This window comes from Neodiprion pinetum, chromosome 1 (genome assembly GCF_021155775.2).
Source record: "Neodiprion pinetum isolate iyNeoPine1 chromosome 1, iyNeoPine1.2, whole genome shotgun sequence".
NCBI classification, from domain to species: domain Eukaryota; kingdom Metazoa; phylum Arthropoda; class Insecta; order Hymenoptera; family Diprionidae; genus Neodiprion; species Neodiprion pinetum.
The window spans coordinates 20,634,166-20,656,771 of record NC_060232.1 but is presented as its reverse complement, the minus strand read 5'-3'; the positions used below and the strand labels follow the sequence as shown (position 1 = coordinate 20,656,771).

The window sequence follows — 22,606 nt, the reverse complement described above, 5'->3', positions numbered from 1 at the left end:
AACTTTGTGAAAACCATTATTCGCGCGCATAATGAATTCGAATTATAATTTTAATTATTCAGGTTAGCATTATCAATTTTAAATATTCAGTAATAGTCCTTCGACAAATGAGAATATTTTAAGTTGACTTAGAAAATAGGTGTTAGGTATGTAATAAGGTACTCACATAGACGAAAAAAAAACATCCGTATGTAAGAGTGAAAATATTCATTTATTTTCGCATAAATATAATGCATAATGAATATAATTTTCGCATAATAATGAATATAATGGATATGATAATGAATATAATACAAAATGTACATATATGTTACATGTGTACGTTAATGTTGTGCAGAATTTAGCTTTCTTTTTGTGTAATTGCTTGTCTTTTGTTACTCTGCATCCATGTGTGTGCAGTACTGCTGCATCCTCTTAGATACGTAAAATTGGGTTAGTTGATATATTATTTCATGCGCATGGTCTTTGCACGGGAATGCCAAGTCATCGTGATTGCATAAAACAGTTTTATATATTTTACAATTTTCACTCAATTTGAACAATAAATTTCACACGTTGCAACAATAACAGCACGATGAACACAATAATCGGAGCAGTCGGAGTGTTTAAGGGGAGGCCAAGGTTACGTTGACCTTCCTCGCTCCTCGCTTTATCACACAGAACAGCCAGCGCTGCTGGTGGCGATTTCAAGAACTTCAGATTTCGAGACAAAACGCGTTTGCATTTATCGTATAGGAAAAGCAGGCCAGTGTCAGGGGACTGTAATTGACGTATCAATCCTACAAGTCATGATCCCTGCGGTATGCTAATGTTAGATTCCACCGTCGTGGGTTATGTTATGTTTATTGAGATTGAGTTTGTTTCGCACTCAGCCGACTATGGTGATGTAGGTTTCTCTGTATTGCCAAAATAACTATCCAGTGTAAAAAGTTAGCCGTCTCTGATTCATTGTCCCCAAGTGTACACATAATAAATATGCTGTAAAAATTTGAGCAGGATCGGTCTAGTCCATTTTAATACATCATGTCTACCTTCAAGTACATTTTTTAAGGTACGTTCCTGTCGGGCAGTATACATTAGATTATATTCAATATATCAACTGAATTGATGATATTTTTCTCCTATTCGAATTTAGTTAATCGAAAAATCAAGATATACATTTTGAAATAGGAGATATATTATTTCTTATTTTTTTTTTGATTCAAGAAATAGGACGATCGTGGGAGCAAAAAGACGTGCGAAAAAATAGGGTATGTAAATTTTCAATTTGCTGATTTCTTCCGGCCGTAATTATCGGATAGGAACTTTCTTTATCTCATTTTGTGCGCAATTTGATACTCTATAAATCATCCGTTTACAGTTTGACGATTGGTCAAGTAGTTTCGATTTTATAAGCGAAAAACTGAAAATTCTAGTTTTTCATGAAAATTATTTATAAAAAAAACCTTATGACATTTGGGAGTTGGAAATATAGTCGGAATGTAGTATGAAACCCCCTCTTCATGACGGCACAGTCGGTTTGCTCCTAAGAATTTTGTCACGAAAAAATGCTATATTACTTGGTCTTAATGCAGTAAGCGTTCCAACCGTGGTGTGAGTATACATGGTGTGCCTAGGAGTGCAGCTTCTCTCTCTAAAAAAGTTTTTCCGGCGCTGGACTTGAGTAAATCCGGTACGAACGGCGTCAAAATACCCTAGATCTGTGGTGATTAATTGTTATAACGTTGAATCTGTGCGGGAAAAAGATGAGCGGGTCTTTTGAGTATCTTCGGAGTTGTAGCGATAATGTTACGGGATTCGTGTTCTGGAGAATACACTTAATTTTTGAAACATTGAATAATTCTAATATCAATGCGAGGTACAAAATAATTAATTACGGAATTTAGGTGTTACGCAATGTGCACGATGGCATTACTGTTATGTATTGGTAGATGAGTAATACTCCGATATAGCGGTACCAAGTAGGGTAGCGTTCGCAAGAAAAATAATTCCCTTACAATATAGGAACTTCTTTGAACGGTTGGTACAAAATTACTTGAAGGCTTTGATCTCGAAGAAAGGGGTGTGTCGTAGGAGTTCTAGGCATGTATACTCACACCAGAGCTCACACCACGGTTCCAACTTGTACTTCAGCCTTAGAGCATACACTACTGGAGGTAAGCCACCCATGCCGTCAACCTCGCGAAAATTGCAGCCGAAGTGGTAAGTGAGCGAAGTAATATCACCGATATACACCGTCTCTCTCACCCTGCATTTGATTGGCTGAGAGGAAACGTACGATTGCTTCTACTTCCTACGGCTACCTCGCCAGTCATTGTCACATAATTTGTATAAAATCGAACTCGCATTTCGTTTTGGACCGAAAACAAGGTAGCCGGATAGGGAAGGCATTAATGAACATTACTGTATACAATACCGATAAATCTTATGGCTGCGTCCTGAAACTAGTTGGCAGTGCTAAAAACTCCCTATGACAAAGGCAGAACTAGTCACGAACTTGGCTGTGCAAAAGAGATAAAAAATTGCTCATGGTACTAGAAGCTAATTTCGCAACGCACCGCATACTATCCTGCACAATACCCGGGGTGCGTTCCGATATTAGCTCCTAGTGTTGTCAACAATCTTTCATCTATTTGCGCTGCTGAGTTATTGAGTAGCTCTGTCTCTGTCCTAGAGAGTTTCTAGTGCTGCCATCTAATTTCGGAACGTGCCCCTAGTATTCACAGATCGTCCTCGGATGTATAATGCATGATGTGTTTTTTATATCCAAAACAGTCTGAAAGTCTTGCTAGTTTGCTGAATACCCGATAAGGGTTCTCCTTGACTGAAGTTCTACACCGTCAAGTCTTGTTTAAATACCGACTGCTGCTTAAATTTTATTTTCTATATGAAATATTAAGTATACAAAATTCGTTTCATCGTTATTGATTATTCAATCCAAATTTCAATATAAATTACAAACAAAATTTAGGCAAGTTCCTTATGCCCCCCTACTTCAGGGGCACAGTGTTTTATTATCGGTGTAGGTGGCCAACTGCAAAAGAATTACATTCAATGGTTGAAATTATCTATTGTTTGTTTGACAATTGACGTAGTACAAATGTTCTCACGTCCGAAATTGGCAATTGCTTCATTTTTCTTGAATGTTTTTCATCACTAAAATATCGATCAAGTATCAGTCGCAATTTTAAAAAACTTCAGCACGAAAAACGTCGAGAGCAAATCTCAAATGGAAATTCAATCCGATGAGATTACAATGGATAACAGAGGACAGAGTATTGGAATTTTCACTATTTCGCTGTTAAGATCAAACCATTTACGAGTGGTCGAAACGTTAGAAAAAGATGTGAGTCAAATTAGATGATCGTTCTCCCCCCGCCGTTCTTGTATTAACTACCCGACATATTCAAGGTCAGATTTGCCTATGTTCTTGTAAAGTGACTTGGAACAAACAAAAATACCATGAATAGCTTACGTAATTTCAATTTTTATTGAAATAATTGATCGCGATATTAATTTATTGTACAGCCGTCATTTTGGCCACTAGTGTTTTCAACTTCGAATTTATTCGTAATATAAGGTTACCCTCTGTGACGCAACCCTACGCCTCATCCGTGTCGAAGAATTGTGGTAGTGTCTGGTAATAGAGAAAACTGAGAATTAAACGGGAATTTAAAAATATCGTTGTAACTGCGGGAAATGTACAATATCAATTTCACACAGTCATCGGGAATTCGAACCGAAGCTGGTGTTTGATATACCAACTCACGGAAAAAGAATCCGTATTGGATCAACGTGAACAAACACATGGAGTTTTACGTCAAAAATGATGCATTTTAATATGTTAAAAATTTGTTATCATTATGCATTGTTAAACGTAATGACGAATAGCAATTATTTGACAGCATGTCAGGTTCCTTGAAGAATGTTGCCTTTTCACTCCTAATGCGAGAAATTTTTACGGAATCCGATATTTAGTAGTGAATTATATAATCTATTAAAATTTATTTAATCTGTATGTGACAAAAGTAATTTACAATAGGCATTGTAAATGACCTCTGAATAATGAATTACGAAAAGATTTTTAGTATCAAAGCCTACAATCACAAGTCTCTTCAAGGTAACTACATATATCCGTTAATTATTCTATAGAAATAATTCTACGCAAACGTACAAGAATTTGCAAAGACTAATTGGAATTGTACGGGAATTATACGAAAATTTTCAGGTCCGGTAACGCTTACAGACACTTTCTGACAGTACCCAGATAACAAAATGTTTGTAAACTGCATGCAATTTGTGTGCAAATTAGCACATTTTATTGCGACATGTGTAGTTAGATCTGCAATCCCAAGAAGATTGGCAGTGAGAAAGCATAAATTAGCAGCAATTATGCAGCAAGTCATGCAATTTGAATAGTGTACAATGTATGATCTTACATCTTTCGCTCAACATGCTGCTAATTTGTGTATTTATTCTGTGCATTAACTTCATTTAAAGTATGATTTCATGTATTTTAATTTACATGCTGCATATGAGTGTTCAATTTATGACAATCAGATCCTTAATGGTAATGCAATAGCAATTTGCACACAACCTTTGTTCATCTAAAATACTGTAAGACATAAGGTTTCGCCAATCTTATCTGCTTACCCAATGGTAATACATACTAGGTCTTTTCGCTGCCGCTACATTTTGCTTATATATTTTTTACACCAATGTAAGAATGCACTAAATAAACGGTGCATTTCTCAAATAGGCCCAGAAAATGTAACGGGATTGCAACAAGAACTAGTTAATATCAGTATATAAATATAGATTACGAAAGTACAGTTTTATCCATAAATTGCTTGTTATTGAAATAATCATCTGGTGTTATAACTTGTTATCGAATCAGGTGTCAATATTGCGAATCGAGGCTCGCCATATTTCTAGAATCAGTACGGAATTGGACAGCAAATTGGAATCGTTCACTCAAATATCAAATGTACTTTTTGGAAAGCTCGAATCGCTACGCAATTTGATCAAAACCAGATTTGAACAAAAGGATGACGCAAGGGAATTTGCGGATAAAATTTCAGCATCATGGGAACTAGCTAACAAACAAGTTTGTATATTATATTTCACTCATATTATGTTATATTATATATTATATTATATTATATTATATTATATTATATTACTAGGGGCTTCGCGCCTGCGCGCTTCGCGCGCCAACCCCATCTCGGCGCTGCGCGCCTCACTATTACCTTACGCATTGTCTAGTAGACAGGCGAATTCCTTCATGTTGATTTGATGACAGGTCTGCACTGGCTGTCCACTTCAATTCCTTCTGTGCTTACTTTTCTTTTTTTCATCAATCTAAGCTTCCATTCGTTGGTTGAAAATTGGTGTTCCTTCTCTATTGATATCGATCTATCTCCTTGACTTGCTGAATTATTTTTGCTACCGCTCTGCCCGTTATTCTCCAAAATCACCTTCTTTATATTATTTTTTTCTCTATATTTGCGTTGCTGTTCACTCCGCAAAACACCTCTTTCTCTTGTGGTTAACATAGATCCTGGTCGTCCTCTTGCCTGGTTATAGAAATATTTGTTTATTATTATTCTCTGGCTTATTTGGTTATTCGCACTTACAATTTTATTTTCCTTTTTCTTTTGTGATACGTCCGACCATCCACCGTCTCCATCGCCTTGTCTGCTGGTTGAAACTCCTCCTTTCTGTTCGTTGGTTGAAAAGCCAGTATGATATTTTTTGTTCGCTTCCCTATATTTTCGCTGCTGTTCTCGTCGTCTGATTTTTCGCTCTTCTATGTCCATCACATTGGTTGGTCGTCCTCTTGATTTATTTTCCAAATCAATCATCACAATCGATTCTTCCAATTCTTCAACACCCTTCGTTGAATTATTTTTACTACCGCTCTGCCGGTTATTCTCCAAAATCACCTTTATATTATTTTTTTCTCCACCTCTTTCTCTTGTGGTCAACATCGATCCTGGTCGTCCTCTTACCTGGTTATACGAATATTTGATGGATATGATTCTATGGCTTATTTGGTTCTTCGCACTTACAATTTTATTTTCCTCTTTCTTTTGTGATACTTCCGACCATCCACCATCTTCATCGCCTTGTCTGCTGCTTCAAACTCCTCCTTTCTCCATTGTCATCGTAAATCCTGGCTGTCCTTTTGACTGTTTGCTGATATATTTATATTTACTATTATTTGATTGTTACTTTTCATACTTATTACTCACTATCTGAATTTTATTTTGGTTCTGCAAGACATCAAAGTGTCCACTGTCTCCGTCGCCGGTGAAGAGTAGCGAGAATTGTGTTTCATTTTGTGATCCGATCCGGTGTGGATGAATTTGTTCTTCGCGATACACGATTAAACATATCTTAAAAATGTACGCAGCTGCAGCTAATTCTGCTTCTCCCCCGTATATTCCATTTTTATTCAAATGTGATTTGTAATCACCAGGTGACCTAATCACAGCACCGTTTGACTCATTACCTGTAATAAAACCCGCAAATGTAGATCAATTATCCACTATATTTGAAACGATACTCAGTCTCACCTCTGCGTGTCGATCTTGAGTGCCGTATACACAATACGCCAACGCGCGAAAAAGACAATTCCCGTCGGGAATCATCTTGATAATTTTCGTTTGCATGTTCATTTTTTGCGCGTCAGAAACAGATACCTATAAAGATATTTGTCAAAGACTGTCATAAACAGCCGATGACAGCTGTCAAAGGGTTTGCTAGATGCTTTTTGTTTTGTTTTCGGGATCTCACCCCACCGCCAACTTCATGCGTATACTATTGTTAGTATAATCTTTTTTATACTATTGTTATTATAGTCTTTTTTTTTACTATTGTTATTATAGTCTTTTTTTGCTATTGTTATTATAATCTTTTTCTACCTGTTCATTTGTTCGAAACTTTTTTATTAGATAGAGAGATATTATATTATACTTAATGTATGTAATGAACACGTATTCCTAGCAATACCGGTTTATCCACTAAGATATCGAGACTATAGCTTAGGGTGCTATCAAGGAGCAATGATTCGTTGTTTTTTTTAAATATTTGCATGATGTTTTCGAAAAATAAGTATTGAAAACAAATAATTTTTGGAAGCATCAAGCCCTTAGTGCATAAATTTTTGAATTATCAATGTCATCAATTCCATGATTCACTATAAATATAAAGATTAATAACATTATTGGAAACCATCTTCATTTGTTTCATCAACCCTTTGACTGTGAGTGACACACATATGGGCGGAAAAGAACTCGTGCCACTTTTGTTTTATGATGCATATGTGACATATATATTGCAACTTCTGGTGCTATTGGCACACCCACACAGCTATAGAGCATAAACGGATGACGACGGACAGACCAACTTTACCTTACCTGAGAATTACTCCGTCCACCCAAAGAACCGACCAGTTACCACCGCAGCCCGAGCATAGAAAGGATTGTCGAGCAAAGCGCCGTGTGATTCATAGATAGTTGCAAGGAGCAGTGTCTTGGCAAAGAGTAGACTTGGCTTGTGTCAATTGTAGAGAGCAAACGCAGCTAAGCGCTCGTTTGACTCAAGTGAGATAGATAATTTTATTTGATTCAAATTTAGATTAATCAATTTAAAATTAAAGTGGTAGAAGCAGGCAAACAGGAGATGAGGAAAAATTAGAGTTAGAGCAACCAGTTTATTCCAAGTCATACAAGAATTCAAAAGAACGTAGTTTTCATAGCGAAAATAATCGTTAATTATCATTCAGAACGTAGAAACGAGCGGGAGAGCAATTGGGGAAAACGTATATCTCGGAAAACAAGAGTAGCTTCAATTCATTTAGTTTTATTTTAAGATTTTGTAAAAAAATACGTTCTTATTATTTTTCTTCATAAAAATTCATACGGCAATCTCATTTCATTGTTAAAATATAATAGCGAATGCATTGCGTGCATTCATTTGTGTGGCATAGGATTGTTTCCTTATCTGACTAGACAGGTAATTATTTTGGTAGCTTAGATCTCGGCAACGGTGATACGAACTAGGTGTACGGCACTGTATTATTCCATGTCCGATGACCGATATTTGTGGATCCCGAGTCTGATGGACAGTGACTGTGACAGCTAATACCCCTGATCTGCAGTGGGAACGATTCCCAAAATCAAAACAATAGCAGTTTTATCCCAGCTCTGCAGGAGGGACGCGGCAACGGTATTTATACCGGAGTCCGCGAGATAGCAATAAGCGTCAACGGTAAATTGTTCACCTGATTCTTGCGAATGTGGCGACGACAAAACCACGCGACTCCACGAAAACTCAATTAGATCAAGTAGCACAGGTTTTTGAACTAGACGTTACAAGATATGATACGCATTAAAAAGAATATGTTTTTAGTATATCGACTTAACTGTTGTTTTATAAATCAATATTTCCGAGGTCGTTAAACCCGAATCTGAAATTTAATTTTTTAAGTTCAACACGGTGAGCCAAATATGAAATATATGGAAAATTACCTTATGGTTTTTGAGGTGGTTAAATTTAAATATGATTACAGATTTCCAAAATTCAAATTGGCGTATCTAATGTGGCGAGAGAAAATTTGAACTATTTGGATTTCTGCAAAAATTTGAATCTCTCGATGTTTGTGGTCTCATATTTCAAGTTCGAGTCTTAACTCTAAAAATCTGAACCTCGGATACATTATGAGATCAAACTTTAGCAAACCATCTATCGCAAACTATTATACCTATTTCCCTGACCCACAAGCCTACACGAAGCAAAATTCTCCCTCGTTTGATATTTATATTATTGTTTATGGGTATTATTTTTTTGTACTGCGTGTCTAATGACAAAGGTTCGTAACCACCATTATACGACGTTTTATGGTTTTGCTTGGTTTGCTAATGACAAAAGGTAGTATATTTTTTTCCTCCGCATTCTACGTAAAAATCGTGAAAACGCATGAATGAAAATTCATAATTTCAAATTGCAACAGAAAGATTTGCAATTTTTGGTGGGCACGACCTTTGTCATTGATTAGTATGATTAACAAAATAATAATTGGGAAGGTAAAAACTTGTGTCTACTTAATATACGACTTTTTGCACTTACGTTTTATACTTGCTAATTTCAATAGATGTATGTGTTTTCAACGTTTTCAAAGCAAATACAATTAAAAAAAATGTAGATAGACCTTTTACGAATAAAATCGCTTTTTCGACACTTATGACCCTTTGTCATTAGACGCGCGACATTTTTCTAAAAGTTTTCTGTCATTCAGGTGCTGAAATTCAGATCAACTCAATCAATTCAAAATGTAAATCACCAACCGCCATATTGGATCCGTTATTTTGAATTTATAAAATCAGATTTCAGATTCAAATTCAGCGACCTGCAAAACCGTATAACACTGAGATTATAGGATAAATCGATCCAATTTTTTTTTAACACAAAAGTAGCTCGAAAGTTTCATTTTCACGACAGCTTTAAGGGGTTAATTTTCTTTGTATTAATATCATTTGATGTAAGCTGTTATACCGCCAGTTAAGTGAGCGCTTTCTTTTCCGAAGCCTAGGGGCGCTCTGGGTCTTAAATCAGCTTTGATATCTAGAAATGGAAGGAGATCGAAATTAAGCGGTAATCGTACTACAGGATATTCGCGAATCCAGCCGCTCGAATCAATTCTGTTAGGCCAAGCATTATAGCATTTTTACATGACATAAATACTATCAGAAAACCGACTCTGCAATTATGTGTAGGAAAGTTAGTAAATGAAAACTGCATAGTTTCCAACTTGACATTCGTTTTCATTAATCAGTTGTTAACAAATTTCAATAAAAAATCGCTTTTTTTTAGTATTTTGCGTATAAAACGAAAACTAACAAAGCAATCTCAATGATGCCAATAAAAGAATTGTAGAGAATTGAATTACGAAGAAAATCCGGGATTGATAGGCCTGATCGGATAATTAAAACCGGAGAAAACCCGGAAAATCAGGAAATTCTTGCGTTTTCGTGAAAAATTCATAACTCCCGCCATTTTTCAGTATTAAGAGCTGAAACTTGGTACAGTAGTAGCTATTCACATATACTTTATGTGTACAAAACCTGGACTCGGTCGGATTCTTAATTTATGCATAATTGCCATTAGAATTTTTTTTGCAATATTTTCGCGGAGGCCTCGATGCACCTGAGGTCATGCCATTTAAATTTGAATTACGGATTTCGAAACTAGACGTCATCAGCAACAAAACGTCTATTTCGGTTTTTTGATAAAATGCGTTTAAGTGGGTGAAACACCATGTTTCGAGCTTTGCGGCTCAATTCTTTCGGTTTTTTATAAGATTTGAAAATGGCAGATCCTTCAAATGATTTTTGTAATACTTGTTTAATGGAAAACACTTTCAGTTTTTCACAGCTTTCGGCACCAATAAAACGTTCTTGCCTGATCATATCATGAGAGTCCTCGTTTTCTTTATCCGAACCCAACTCATTCGCAGAATCTGAATCACAACTAGGTACCACGGCGCTACTTTCTTTCTGTGTAGAACATTATATAACACAACATGTTTTACTGAAAATAAAAATTGTCTTTTCTGTAACTTTTAGTACACATATTATTGCGGCAAGACGAGAATTAAAAAAAAAAAAATTTCGCTCTTACCTCTTCAAATTTGAGTTTTGGTAGAAACAAAAATTCTCACACTACCCAAGATCTCTAGCTCAATGAGAAACTGCCGCTCATTGTCAATTAATGTTCATGACAACTTTTTGAACGGAAAACATTTTGAGACCATGAGGATTGTATTTTGAGTTGAGAATGAAATTTTCATCCAGTTGTCATGTCCGGCGAATCGCCACACGTTTCCCTCATATCGCCACTTTCCCACACGGAGAAAACGGGCAGTACGAAATCTAATGGTGATTCCTATAAAAATAGTAGTTTACTACCAAAATTGTAATATTCTATTCATTACTGCGCAACATGGTGAAAAGTGCTTTATGCGTACTGAAAACTGCTAAGCGTATAGTAAAAATGATAACTCGCTTGATAATTTTTAGTACGCATATAGCACTTATCACTATGTTGCTCAGTAATGAAAAGCACAGTGCGATGCTGACAGCAAACTACTATTTTTATAGAAATGACCATTAGATTTCGTATCGCCCGTTTTCTCCGTGCACGAACCTTACAGTCACCTTAACCTCTTTCTATTTCCATTCTGGCTTACGCCACTCGCTTTTGCCTGACTCTGCTAAATCTATTCCCCGCCATTCTAGATTTGCGCACCTTTCGTCTACTCCTGCTCTTTACTTCAATTGCAGTCCTATTGCAACGTTCGTATAATCAACTTCAACTCTAACTTCCGAATTGAACCTCAGATCCAGTCTAAATAATCATTTCACCTATTCCTAATCAAAATCACCTAGTTACATAATTACACATTAGTCAGTTCTAATAAACCCTTTATACAACCGAAAGGTACACCTTCTCCATCTCATTATCAGTCCTTTCATCATTTCCGGATTGAGAATAGCGACGAGACTGAACACGAATTACCCAAATAACATCTTGGGTGGGTATAGAGATGATTCGATAACCGCTCGTCGAATTAGGCCTCAAACCTCTAACACAGTAAAATAAATTTTTTATTGCTCGATTAGAATTATCTATAAAAACATCATGAACAATCTTGAGTCGAAAATTTATTATTATAAATGGAATTGATTTGAATTGTTATGTAGAACATGATGATAGAGTGCAACCTCTGAATAAGCCCTCTCCAAATAAGTCCGCTTCCCCTAATCTTCGCTCGAGAGTTGCCCCCACTATTTCACGCATCGTCACGCATCGTCGCACATCGCAGAGTCGGGGGCGAACCTCTGAATAAGTCCGCCCGTGGAAATTGTGTTTTCGTCTCAATTTATGCTTTGAATAATAGTATAGTAATGAATTAATCTATTGTTAACACCTATTAATATTTATACTTTTTTAAAATTTAGATACATTAATAAAAAAATGTAATTATCTTAAAAAAGGTAACACAAAGTGAAATATTCAGCAATTCTTGTCAAAAAATAATATCATTCTTTAATATCAAATAATATCATTCTTCGTATGTACTTGAGCATTTGAAATTTTTAAGTAGAGAACAATTCTTTTTTTTATAGAGAATAGTTATTTTATTATTAATGAGAAATACAATTTATAATACATAATGTAGTCCATAGCGCATACATTGTGCATAATGCAGAATTACAGTTGAAACAGAATTTGATAATAATTAAGTATGCATGCATTGAGCGAGCGGACTTATTTGGAGGTTGAGCCGAGAATTTTTTGTGGCGAATTCGGACCGTGGGTGGGGGTAACTCATTTCTCGGAATTATATTCCCCTAACCGCCCGAGCCCAGTCTTGTTCGGAGGTTGCACTGTATAAGAATAAAAATTTCAACTCAAATTACTTTTTCATAATTTTTTTTTTTTTCAAACTAGTGGGATTATTGGAAAAAATTTTGTTAATTGAATCAAAATTTTGTTTTTCAACTCCAAATACAAACCTCATGGTCTTGAAAGTTTTTCCTTCAAAACAGTTCGTCAGAGACGTTAATTGGGTGTTTAAAAAATGTTCAATGAACGGTAGCTTCCCATTCAGCTACAGAGCTTCAGCCAGTGCGAAGATGTTTTCTTCGACCAAAACTAAAGTTTTGAGAGGTAGGAACAATATAAATTCAATTTTTTTATTTTGTATATTCTAACGCACATCTTTATTCACTGGTATATAAATAAAAAATTCGGTAAGAATAACGACTCTTTTTGTATTGTTACAGCAACTTTACACTACTTTGAAAAAAATTAACACAAATTTTCAGAACACAATGCCCACAGCTCTGGCAAATACTTGGTTGTATAAAATTTGCGTAATATAAGAATTGTGGTAAGAATCAAACACTTTTGACATGAAACAGCCTAAAGTTAGGCACGAACGACCCATGTAAGACGCACTTTCTCGTCCGTGAGTCCGGTCATGTTCGACAAGAGAGAGCACGCTACATGGGCCGTTCGTGCTAGCTGTTTCATTTCCTCAAGTACGCACGTGGTAATACAAATTTTAAAACTGTTAAGAAACGAATCTGGTTTTTATTCTGTTGCTTTGTTACGTTCGGCGGACGACCACCAGTCTCTTCGGAGGCGTGGGTTCGTAATCCACCACTACCACCAATGTTACGTCTGTGAAGGGGGTTTACTCCCGAGCGGTAGGAATAAACAGGTTCGGCTTCGCTTTTACGTACTAGAACAACCGGAAGTTAGGATGAGGGGTTTTGTTTGGAATATCAATTATATGTATGCTTATTGTGAAGAAGTTGAGATAACGGTGGGACTGAAGTGTACTGTGCAAAAGATATTTAAGAGGTCTAGATGTGACGTTATTGAGAATTAGAATAGGAGTGTCTTTTGAGACAAGACTTACGGGTGCGGGAAAGCTGTGAGAATCAGAAGGAAGGGAATGGAATTAGCTGAATAAGAGCGATAGTGAGGTTAGATAGAGATAAGAGGACAGGAGAGACTATGATATTAATATAAGAAATATGGGAGAGTTAGCAAGTAGGAAAAATAGACGGGTGACGGTACGTCGGACGTAACAGCTCGAAAAAAGTTTCCAGTGAAATCAATCAAATAATCGCTTGATTGAAGTAAATTTATTTCAAAATCTAGCAAAGCAAGTTCTAACCAAACAACGTATGGTTAAACCGAATAATCCTAGTTGTAATTTCAATATTTCTCACTTTCTCGGTGATACATACAACTTTTCACTGAAACAAAGCTTCGGTTATCGTGCTTGCATGGGGATAAGGTAGCATCGAATTGAAAGATGCTTGCATACTTTATTTCGTTTTGTTTAAGGTGCGCATTGAAAAGAATTTCTAAACGTTTAACAAGCGTTCTCTATACTTTGTCTTGACCCGTGGTATCAACCAAGAAAGAATACATATCTACACACATGCGTATTGGACAGTGTGTACTCCTCAGCCACACTTTACCGATAATTTCACTACTGTTAAAGAACTAGAATATTTTGAAAACTTCCAACATTTACAAATAGCCTCGAGAATGATGAAAATTATGCATATGATCAATGAAATGTACTTACCGATACAAGTTTCGACGAGATCAGGTAGCCCCCATATACTGAGAAGAGCTTTGAAGTACTCATCAGCCATTGTAGATTACAGATCTGATTAAAATCTCCGGGATTCGATAACTCAGCAATGTAGCGATCTTGCAGCTCACGCTGCACGATTTCACTGTACACGGTGTTGGATGAGAGTTTGTCACACTCGAATTTCGCGCGCCTGTGAGCGCCATTGAAAGAGAGGCGTCAGTGCGAGTATGATACGAGAGGAGCGCTGATGTGCCTGAGCGTGTGTAAAAAGGGAGAGAGAGTCAGTTCCGGTTGATGTATCACGAGAGAGAACACGTTTTCTTTTATATTAATAAAACTTGCTTATCGTTTTGAATCTATCTGCAGTGAGTTATTAAACAAAAATTATTACCCGCAACACACGGTGCAACAAAAAATGATCTCACAATTAGGCTTAGATACCACAGACAACTTGCAGGCTCTGCCCGCTTTGCACCTGCAGTCGGCCGGTTGCATCAACTATTCTTCAAGTTCTGGCAACACGTAACGGTCACAGGTCATCGCGGTGTCGCTTGGATTCAACAAGTCACCATGAAAGTTCGATGTGAACTCGCGATCTCAACCAATCATAGTGCACAATTTAAAAGTAAATTAGTATGGTCGCCTATAGGCTGCGATTCTTTACGCACCACAAAGAGCGGTAAACATGAATAGTTAAAATAACCAAAGGTGGTTAAAATGCAAATACGAGTTTTTTTTTTTTATCTAGATGGTAGAAGTTAACAGTTTCATTCATTCAAACAGTTATACAAATAAACTTCATTATTGATTAATTGATTTACAGCTCAATTTTTCGAGAACAATAAGATCTGCTTATTGATCCAAAGAAAGTGATATTTAAAATTATAATGTATGATGTTCTTGCAAAGCATAGTACGGAAAGATCATATACATGGTTACTCAAAGCAATACTAGATGGATTATCAATAAGACTGTTCCATAGGACCGATATGTTTTATTCTTTACCGAAATCAAAGAATTATTGTATATTACATTTATACCGCAATTATAAAGACAAATATTGTATGCTAAAAAATCGTTTAACCATCATATCAATATCAACATTTTTTTTACTGTGTTGATATACATTGCGTACAATCAGTGATTTAATTGTTGTAAGCGTGTATGCAATAGTATCGAGAATTATTCAAATCAATTTCAAGCGTATGTTTGCAATTTTCAATTACACGTGGTTTTACAATTACAAGTGGGAAAAGTTATATTTCATTGTATTACTTAATTACTTGAATTAAATGTGGTACATATAACAACTCGAGAACTATTTCTCGGTTCCACTGAAACATATCCTCATTTGCTTGGATAGTTTTTTTTTTCAGAAGTAGCAATGTAATCCAATTAACAAAATAATTCTCTTGAATGAAGATTAACATCTGCCTTATGAAACAAATTCTTGTTCCACATATTATCCATTTTTTTGATTAGAGTCATTATTCATTATATCGAACAAACGTCACATTGAACCGAATATACTGTCTGGCAGTAACATTAATATTTCAACAAACGTGGGATTATTGTTTCCAATCTTTCGGTACTTTTGAACCAACATGTTCAGCGGTTGAAGTACTATTCTTTCACGAATTAAGTTTGTTGGTTCAAGCGAATAAGTTGTTCCAAAATTTCTAATTCAATCCTATGAAATGAATTGCTTGAAATAAATTATACTCAACCGCATGTAGCATTCTAATCAATGCATCAATATTTTTGTTTCAACCAAAAAGTAGTTGGGTTGAGTAAAAAATTGTTCAGATCAAATAAACTACAAGTCAAATAAATTAGATTCGATAACATTTTTTCTCAGTGTAGTTTTCGGTTTCGAGCAATTATTGCTGTAGCGTTAAAGTGTCTAGGTTTCCAATTAAGAGTTGCACATTTAAGGTTTATAAATATTGAGTTAGATTTTAGTTATCGAGCTGCAAGCTCAGTAGATTATGGAATAGCGAAGGTGACGAAAAATTTTCTGTTGTTCTATTTTGGATCGCGAAGAGCTAATTTTGAATTACTTTTTTTATTTTTGTATCGTCGCTATTGTAAAATATATTATTTGATTTTATTTTTTTTAAATTGCATGTTGTTGTCGAGTGTCTCTCTCTGTCTCCAAAATTATCCCTCGCCTTTCCGCGGTACTGAGCTACCGAGCATATTATCCGAGATTTAGCGAAGATGAGAATTTCGAGGGGTGTTGACGACGCCAGGCGTCCAACAGAATCTCGCGATATTTTACAAAATCTGATTCTTTCCAGCTTACATCGTGGGCCGCCAAATTATTGTGCGCGCTGTAAGTTCTCGGTTACTTCTCCGGATGGCCGAAGTGCAGTAAAAATCAGCGTCACAATACACACATACACAGATACACAAATACAGAGTGATTTTCCAGATTTTGAAACGTCAAGATCTAGTGAAAACTCAACTTTCCATTTTCGGGGCGATTACAATAATTTCCTTTTTTCTCTGAAAACAGAGAAACGGGGAGTTGAAAAAAGTTCATGTGTTCGATGAGAGTAGTCGATCAGGTACGAATATGAGTCTCACTTAGGGGAGGCTGCCGCCCTCCCCGACTGGATGGTGGGTGGCAGGCCGGTTTATCTGCAAAGTAGGTACTCAACCGTCCCCACTGTTTGGCACTAAGTTCAACCGTATGTTCTTTGAGGGAAGTGTATTTCTAAACATCAAACCCGAAGTGGCTGTTTTATCGAGCCGTTGGTCAAATTATAGGGTTTATCAGGCCTTGGCCCCTACATTTTCTGTAGATTCGTGCCTACATAATCTAGCCATATATTGGATGAGGGAACCTTCTGTACATCCGGGTCTTGGACTAATAAAGAAGTCTTGCGTCTATTAAAGGCATCTAAAATGCCGTAGAGCAGCGCTGGCGATTTCGAATAATTTCGAATACGAAGGTCGATTGGGAGAGAGGAGGTAAAACGCCAACCGTGCAGAAGTTATCAAATGGCTGCCGTTCTTTGACAATGAATATGCGTTGGCCCGATATTGATTACCTGATGTGATGGCTTCACATTGGTGTTAATATCGGATTAGCTGTGATACAATATTGGCAAGCTACTCAGTGGTCGACTATTGACGCCTAACGTTGGTCCAATGTTGGCTGCGACCTGGCGATCGATGCGTCGGCTGGGCATCGGTGCGCCATATCGGTCCACAGTCGGCTCAGAAGCAGCTGCAGATACAACGGCCGGGTAACGACGCACCATGTTGGTCCAAATTTGGTTGGAACCGGCTGCCGATGCAACGGCTGGGTATCGGCGCGCCATGTTGGTCCAAATTTGGCTCGAAAACGACTGCTGATGCAACGGCTGGGCATTGGCGCGCCATGTTACTCCAAAATTAGTTGGAAACTGCCGACGATGCAACGGCCGGTCATTGGCGTGCCACGTTAGTCCATATTTAGCTTCAGAATGGCTACCGACGTAACGGTTGGGCTTTTGAAGGCTGTTGTTTTTATTGCCTAATCATCGACTATTTAACAATGTTATATCAAATCAAACGTACATTCGGAACTCTATTCAAATTTATGTCAATAGAAAATTTAATAAACATCTTTTACTGGAATAAGTTTGTAATTAAATCTATCAATGTAAATCTATAAATATTCAGTATATTTTTGCAAACTCGAATAATTAACTAATTTCAAGAAGAAATAACTTTCACTCCATCTAAAGTGTGGTGTGGAACAATACAATCAGTCGATTTCATAAGTCAATCTGGAAACTGAAAAACTGAAACTTAAATATTGCCGCATATATCGGTTGCGGCTCGTTTAATCAACTTGTAGTATAAGCACAATTTATGAGTTAATTCAATACACATTGTTCAAAATTTGTTGTACATTTTTGTAAATGTACTGTAACGTGGATTTTTCCCGCTCCTCCGTCACTCGGAGAAAATCACCGAGAACTTACCGCGTGCACAATAATTTGGCGTCCACGATGTACCCTGGATCTAAAAACAATATCGTGAAGTTTTGTTGGGCGCCTGGCGTGATTAACACGCCTCGAAATCGTTAATGCGCTATACCTCGGCAATATGCTTGGTAGCTCAGTACCGCGGAGAGGGGAGGGGTGATTTTTGGAGAGAGAGAGAGACACTCGAAAACCACACGCTACTTAACAAAAGCAGTAAAATAAAATCTTATATTTCCCAGTAGCGGTGATACAAAAACAAAAAAAAATAAAAAATATAATCCAAAAGTCGCTCATCGCGATTCAAAAAAATAAACAGAAAATTACACGTAACCTACTCTATTACTTACTCTACTGACCTCGCGGCTCCCTAGCTAAAATGTCACTCAACCATTACAAAATTGCCATACGCTATTCTCAATTTGCAAATTCACCGTTTCTTCTCCACAGCGATAATTGCTCAAAATCGAAACTAAAACTACTTTCTCGACGGTGCGTCGTCGGGCTACCGAACAGACGGCGTCCTGAATCTCACCCGAGATCTCACCCGACTCGGAGCTTCACAACATTACTTAACCTAAAGCTTATTTCCTACTTATTTGAACTAAACAAATCCGCACACGCCACTCAACTTCAGACGCCACCAAAACTCAATATTCGAACTGCTCGTCTCAACCGCTGCTCAACGCAACGGCAATTTTAACTGTACATCACCTCAACTCGACTAAACACTATCTTAACTAAACGGCAACTTAACTAAGCGCAAGCACCACTAAATGTAACTTCAACTAAACACAAGCTCAAGGTAACACAACTCAATTAACATTATCTTAACTAAACAAGTACGGAACTAAGCGCAGGCGCTACTAAACGTAACCTAAACTATATGCTATCGCAACGCATCCGAAATCAAATCTTCTTAAAATCCTCGAAAACGTTATTCGCTAATCCGAGCACTCCAATTCGGCATTTCCCGACCTATTCGAGAGGTGACACTGAAAAACCCGATAACGCGGCTCGATCCGGTACAGCGGAATTCGGCTACACGTGATTTCAAAAACGAGAAGGACTCAACTAAAACCCGTGACTGTACTCAACTTTCTCAAGAACTCAAAATTTACTCTATATACTCTAACACGCGTACTCAGGCTACGGTCATCAAGCAAAAGAATCGGCAAAAGAATTTCGAGTACTTTCCTACAACGGAAATCCAAAACGGCTATCCGTTACTCGGCAAGCCTTTCGTAATTATGCTCGAAATTCAATCGCGGGGATAGAAGCAGCGCTTACCTTGTACATCCTTGCAACCCCCTTTCCATTCCCCTTGCGATTTTTGGGCGACTCCATTACTTCGCGAAACTCCCCAAACGTGACTACTTACCACGACCGCCAGAACTAGAGTGGTTTCAAAAACCTACGACCTGCCGCAACACGGATCTCGATACGCCACAAGAATACGCAATAATCGATCCGTCATCGATTTCGTCGATTGCGCAACTCGACGCGCACCTTGAATAGCATCGCTGCGCAGAACTTAACGCTAGATCGCAATCTCGTCCTCCGCGCAGATCCATGACGTCTTGGTGGTGAGCGTGGTGCTCCCTCGTCGCTAGTCGGTCCGTCGCAAGTTCGCTAGTCAATTGTTGGCGGGGTGAAGGGGGAGAGGCTGCGGCGCGCCGGCCGCTAGCGGGAATCGCGTCCACCTTGGATTCCCGCGATGCGGGGATCTGCGTCGGCTCCCCCTCCGCAGCCTCGACATCCTTCCTTCGCAATTGTTGCTTGTCCGCCACTCCGCAATTTCCTCGAATTCGGTGCCGACTTCTTGTCTGATGCCGTTGTAGCTCGAAAAATAAAAAAACAAAAAAAACCTGAAATGTCTTATGCTATTCACTAAGGTGTCCCCTCTCGTAGTTTCGGATGCCTGACTCTAGTTCTGGCGCTCTTTTGAAAAAACTTCGCGACTCAATTTCGGAAATTCTTAAATTTTGGTTCCGCCCAGAGTTCAAGGAGCCCCTCGTAATGGGCATCAAAAATTCCACGTTACAGTACGTATAAGAAAATTAAGTTCCAGGAATAATTATTTTACAACCACAGTTCAGAAAACGAATTACTGGATATTTAATTTGAATGTCCTATCATTTGTTGAATCATTCTGAACGGAATAAAAATATTCTTGTGAATAGTTCTTAATTCTTATACAAGTGATATCTATTAAAATCATTACTTTATTAACGATTTCCCTGTCACAAATTACAGATATGAATTCTGTTCAAGTTGTGAAATATAGAAAAGACGAAAAAAAAATAAAATCTAATAATTTAAATTCAAATTTATAACTTCGTTCTGTGAATTGCCTTATTGTTAGTAACCATGTCTTCAATACTGACAATGACTAATATATAATTTTAGATTACGAATGAACGAGGATTCGTACTAAACCAATATAAGTTATGAAAGATTGGTTCACTTTGCATGCAAACGTTTGGCGCAATCGGTAATATAATGCGCGGTAGTAATTCCAGCGACGCGTCCGTCTAGGTTCGAGCACCGTCCAAGTTATCCGGCGTTCCTTTACGATTAATCAGGTGCGAAATGCGTTTTAATTACAAGGCTATTGATTATAATTGGGCTAAACGCAGTAACGAGGTGATGTATATCTATTCTGAAGAGAAAAAAAAACCACATGCAACTTACGAAATCCTTAATTTTTCGGAATGAACACTTAATTTTGGGAATGGGCAGCCGCAAATTAGATGTGGGCTATTGATGGTTGCCAAAATTGGTCCATAACGTCCGAAATTACATGCCAATATAGGCCCGTTCAATTACATCACGACTGGCTCAAGCTTGGCGACCAGGCGTTGAGCCATTCTTTTCTCGAACGCTGGCACATCATTGGTTATCAAGATTGGTTCGAAACGTCCAGGGTCATATGCCAAAATTGGTCCAGTAGTCATTACCAAGCACGGGCCGTTTGAGGACGATCGGTGTCCAATATTAGGCTGAACTTTTACCAATTTCTGTTTTCTGCACGGGAAGTCGATTCATTTTTTTTAACGGTCCTGTAATATTCTTCACTTCAGATATATTGTCGTGATGCCACTGTTACTAACTTTAATGTAGCTCTCAATCCAATCTCTGGAAAATTCAAAATTGATTACCCAAATTCTGGGTATGGAATTTCCACATTCAAAATTATTTAGGCTTGGAAACTTACACACTTTCTATGGAAATGGTATGCCATAGTCATTGGCGTGGACTCACAATTAGAGATATCATATGAGTCAATTTAATTGTAGAACGGTTTTGGACCACCGCGGCCGCCATATTTGTTTTCGACGGCAGAGTTGACTGGTGTTCAACGTAGGAACTTCCGCGGTCAAGAGCGTACATATACCTACGCAAAATCATTTATGCGAATTTGTGTTAGTATCGTAGTCTACGGGATGATTTACTGGTCAATTTTTTTATTCCTCTTACTATTAGTTACAAGAATTTGCAAAAATAGTTCAACAAAAATATCTTGTATCATTAGAGTGGTCCTTAGAAAGCTCATCTGGAAAAGATCTCCAGATTAACTACAAAAAAAATTAGGAAAAATTCTTCGGATATTGGAGATAAACAAACACTCGATAACGATGATCGATCGCCAACTTCAAGTAATGAATAATGAGTGCAAATTGGGAATAATGACTGATCGATTTGTGATTAAATTCTAAATGATTAGTCTTTTTTTTAATCTTCAGTATTTAAAGAATTTTTCCGCCAAGGTTTGAATTGTTTCAGAAGTGTCAACGTACAAAGCTATGATTTTTTCCTGATTTGCCCGCTACAATGGAAATGGTGTTCAAATAGCTGATGTAATAGTTCATTTTTCACATAGATTTTTCATGGTCAGTGATTATTAGCGGTTCCTGCCCAAATTCAAAACTCAAAATGAATTTATGCTCACAGGCATCCGTTTCAGTTGAACTAGAATGCTGAAATTTTGGACTCATTTTTTTGAATTATTTTTCAACCGATCTAAGAGGCGCTGAGCCGGTTCAAATACTTACATTACTTTCAATTTAACTGTAAACTCCCACTGCCATTTCACCCTCAACAATTTTAACCCCCCTGCGGATATGAAATCCTGAGCAAAGTGATCACGAAATGTACCTGGAGTTGGGCCGATGGGTTCGTCAGGGAAACTATCAGACTCTATTTTTTTGAGGGCGCTGAACCCGAATTTCGCATTAGTTTTCCGAAATTCAGAATGGCCAGGCCATTATTGGCCAATTTTATGGTAAAATTCAAACTTTTTGCGAAATTCGAGAAAATTTGTGTACATGGGCTCTCCGTGTCACTGAGCACAAATATAAGGCCAAAAGTGCGCGATTCACAATGGCCAAGTCAAAATTGGACAGGTCAACATTCAATTGGCCAATTTCATGGCCAAACCCAA

The 22,606-nt window shown here is 37.4% G+C and overlaps 1 protein-coding gene and 1 long non-coding RNA gene across 2 annotated transcripts in view; both read left to right on the top strand.

Moving 5' to 3' along the window:
- The window catches only part of LOC124220724 (uncharacterized), a 330,320-nt gene that overhangs the window by 120,359 nt on the left and 187,355 nt on the right, over nt 1-22,606 (top strand). The gene's annotated exons all lie outside the window — the stretch shown is intronic.
- The window catches only part of LOC124224773 (uncharacterized), a 31,560-nt gene continuing 11,038 nt past the window's right edge, over nt 2,085-22,606 (top strand). Inside the window, exon 1 of the mRNA XM_069135062.1 lies at nt 2,085-2,156. Within this exon, the coding sequence (XP_068991163.1) occupies nt 2,085-2,156 (72 nt within the window). The remainder of the gene's footprint in view (nt 2,157-22,606) is intronic.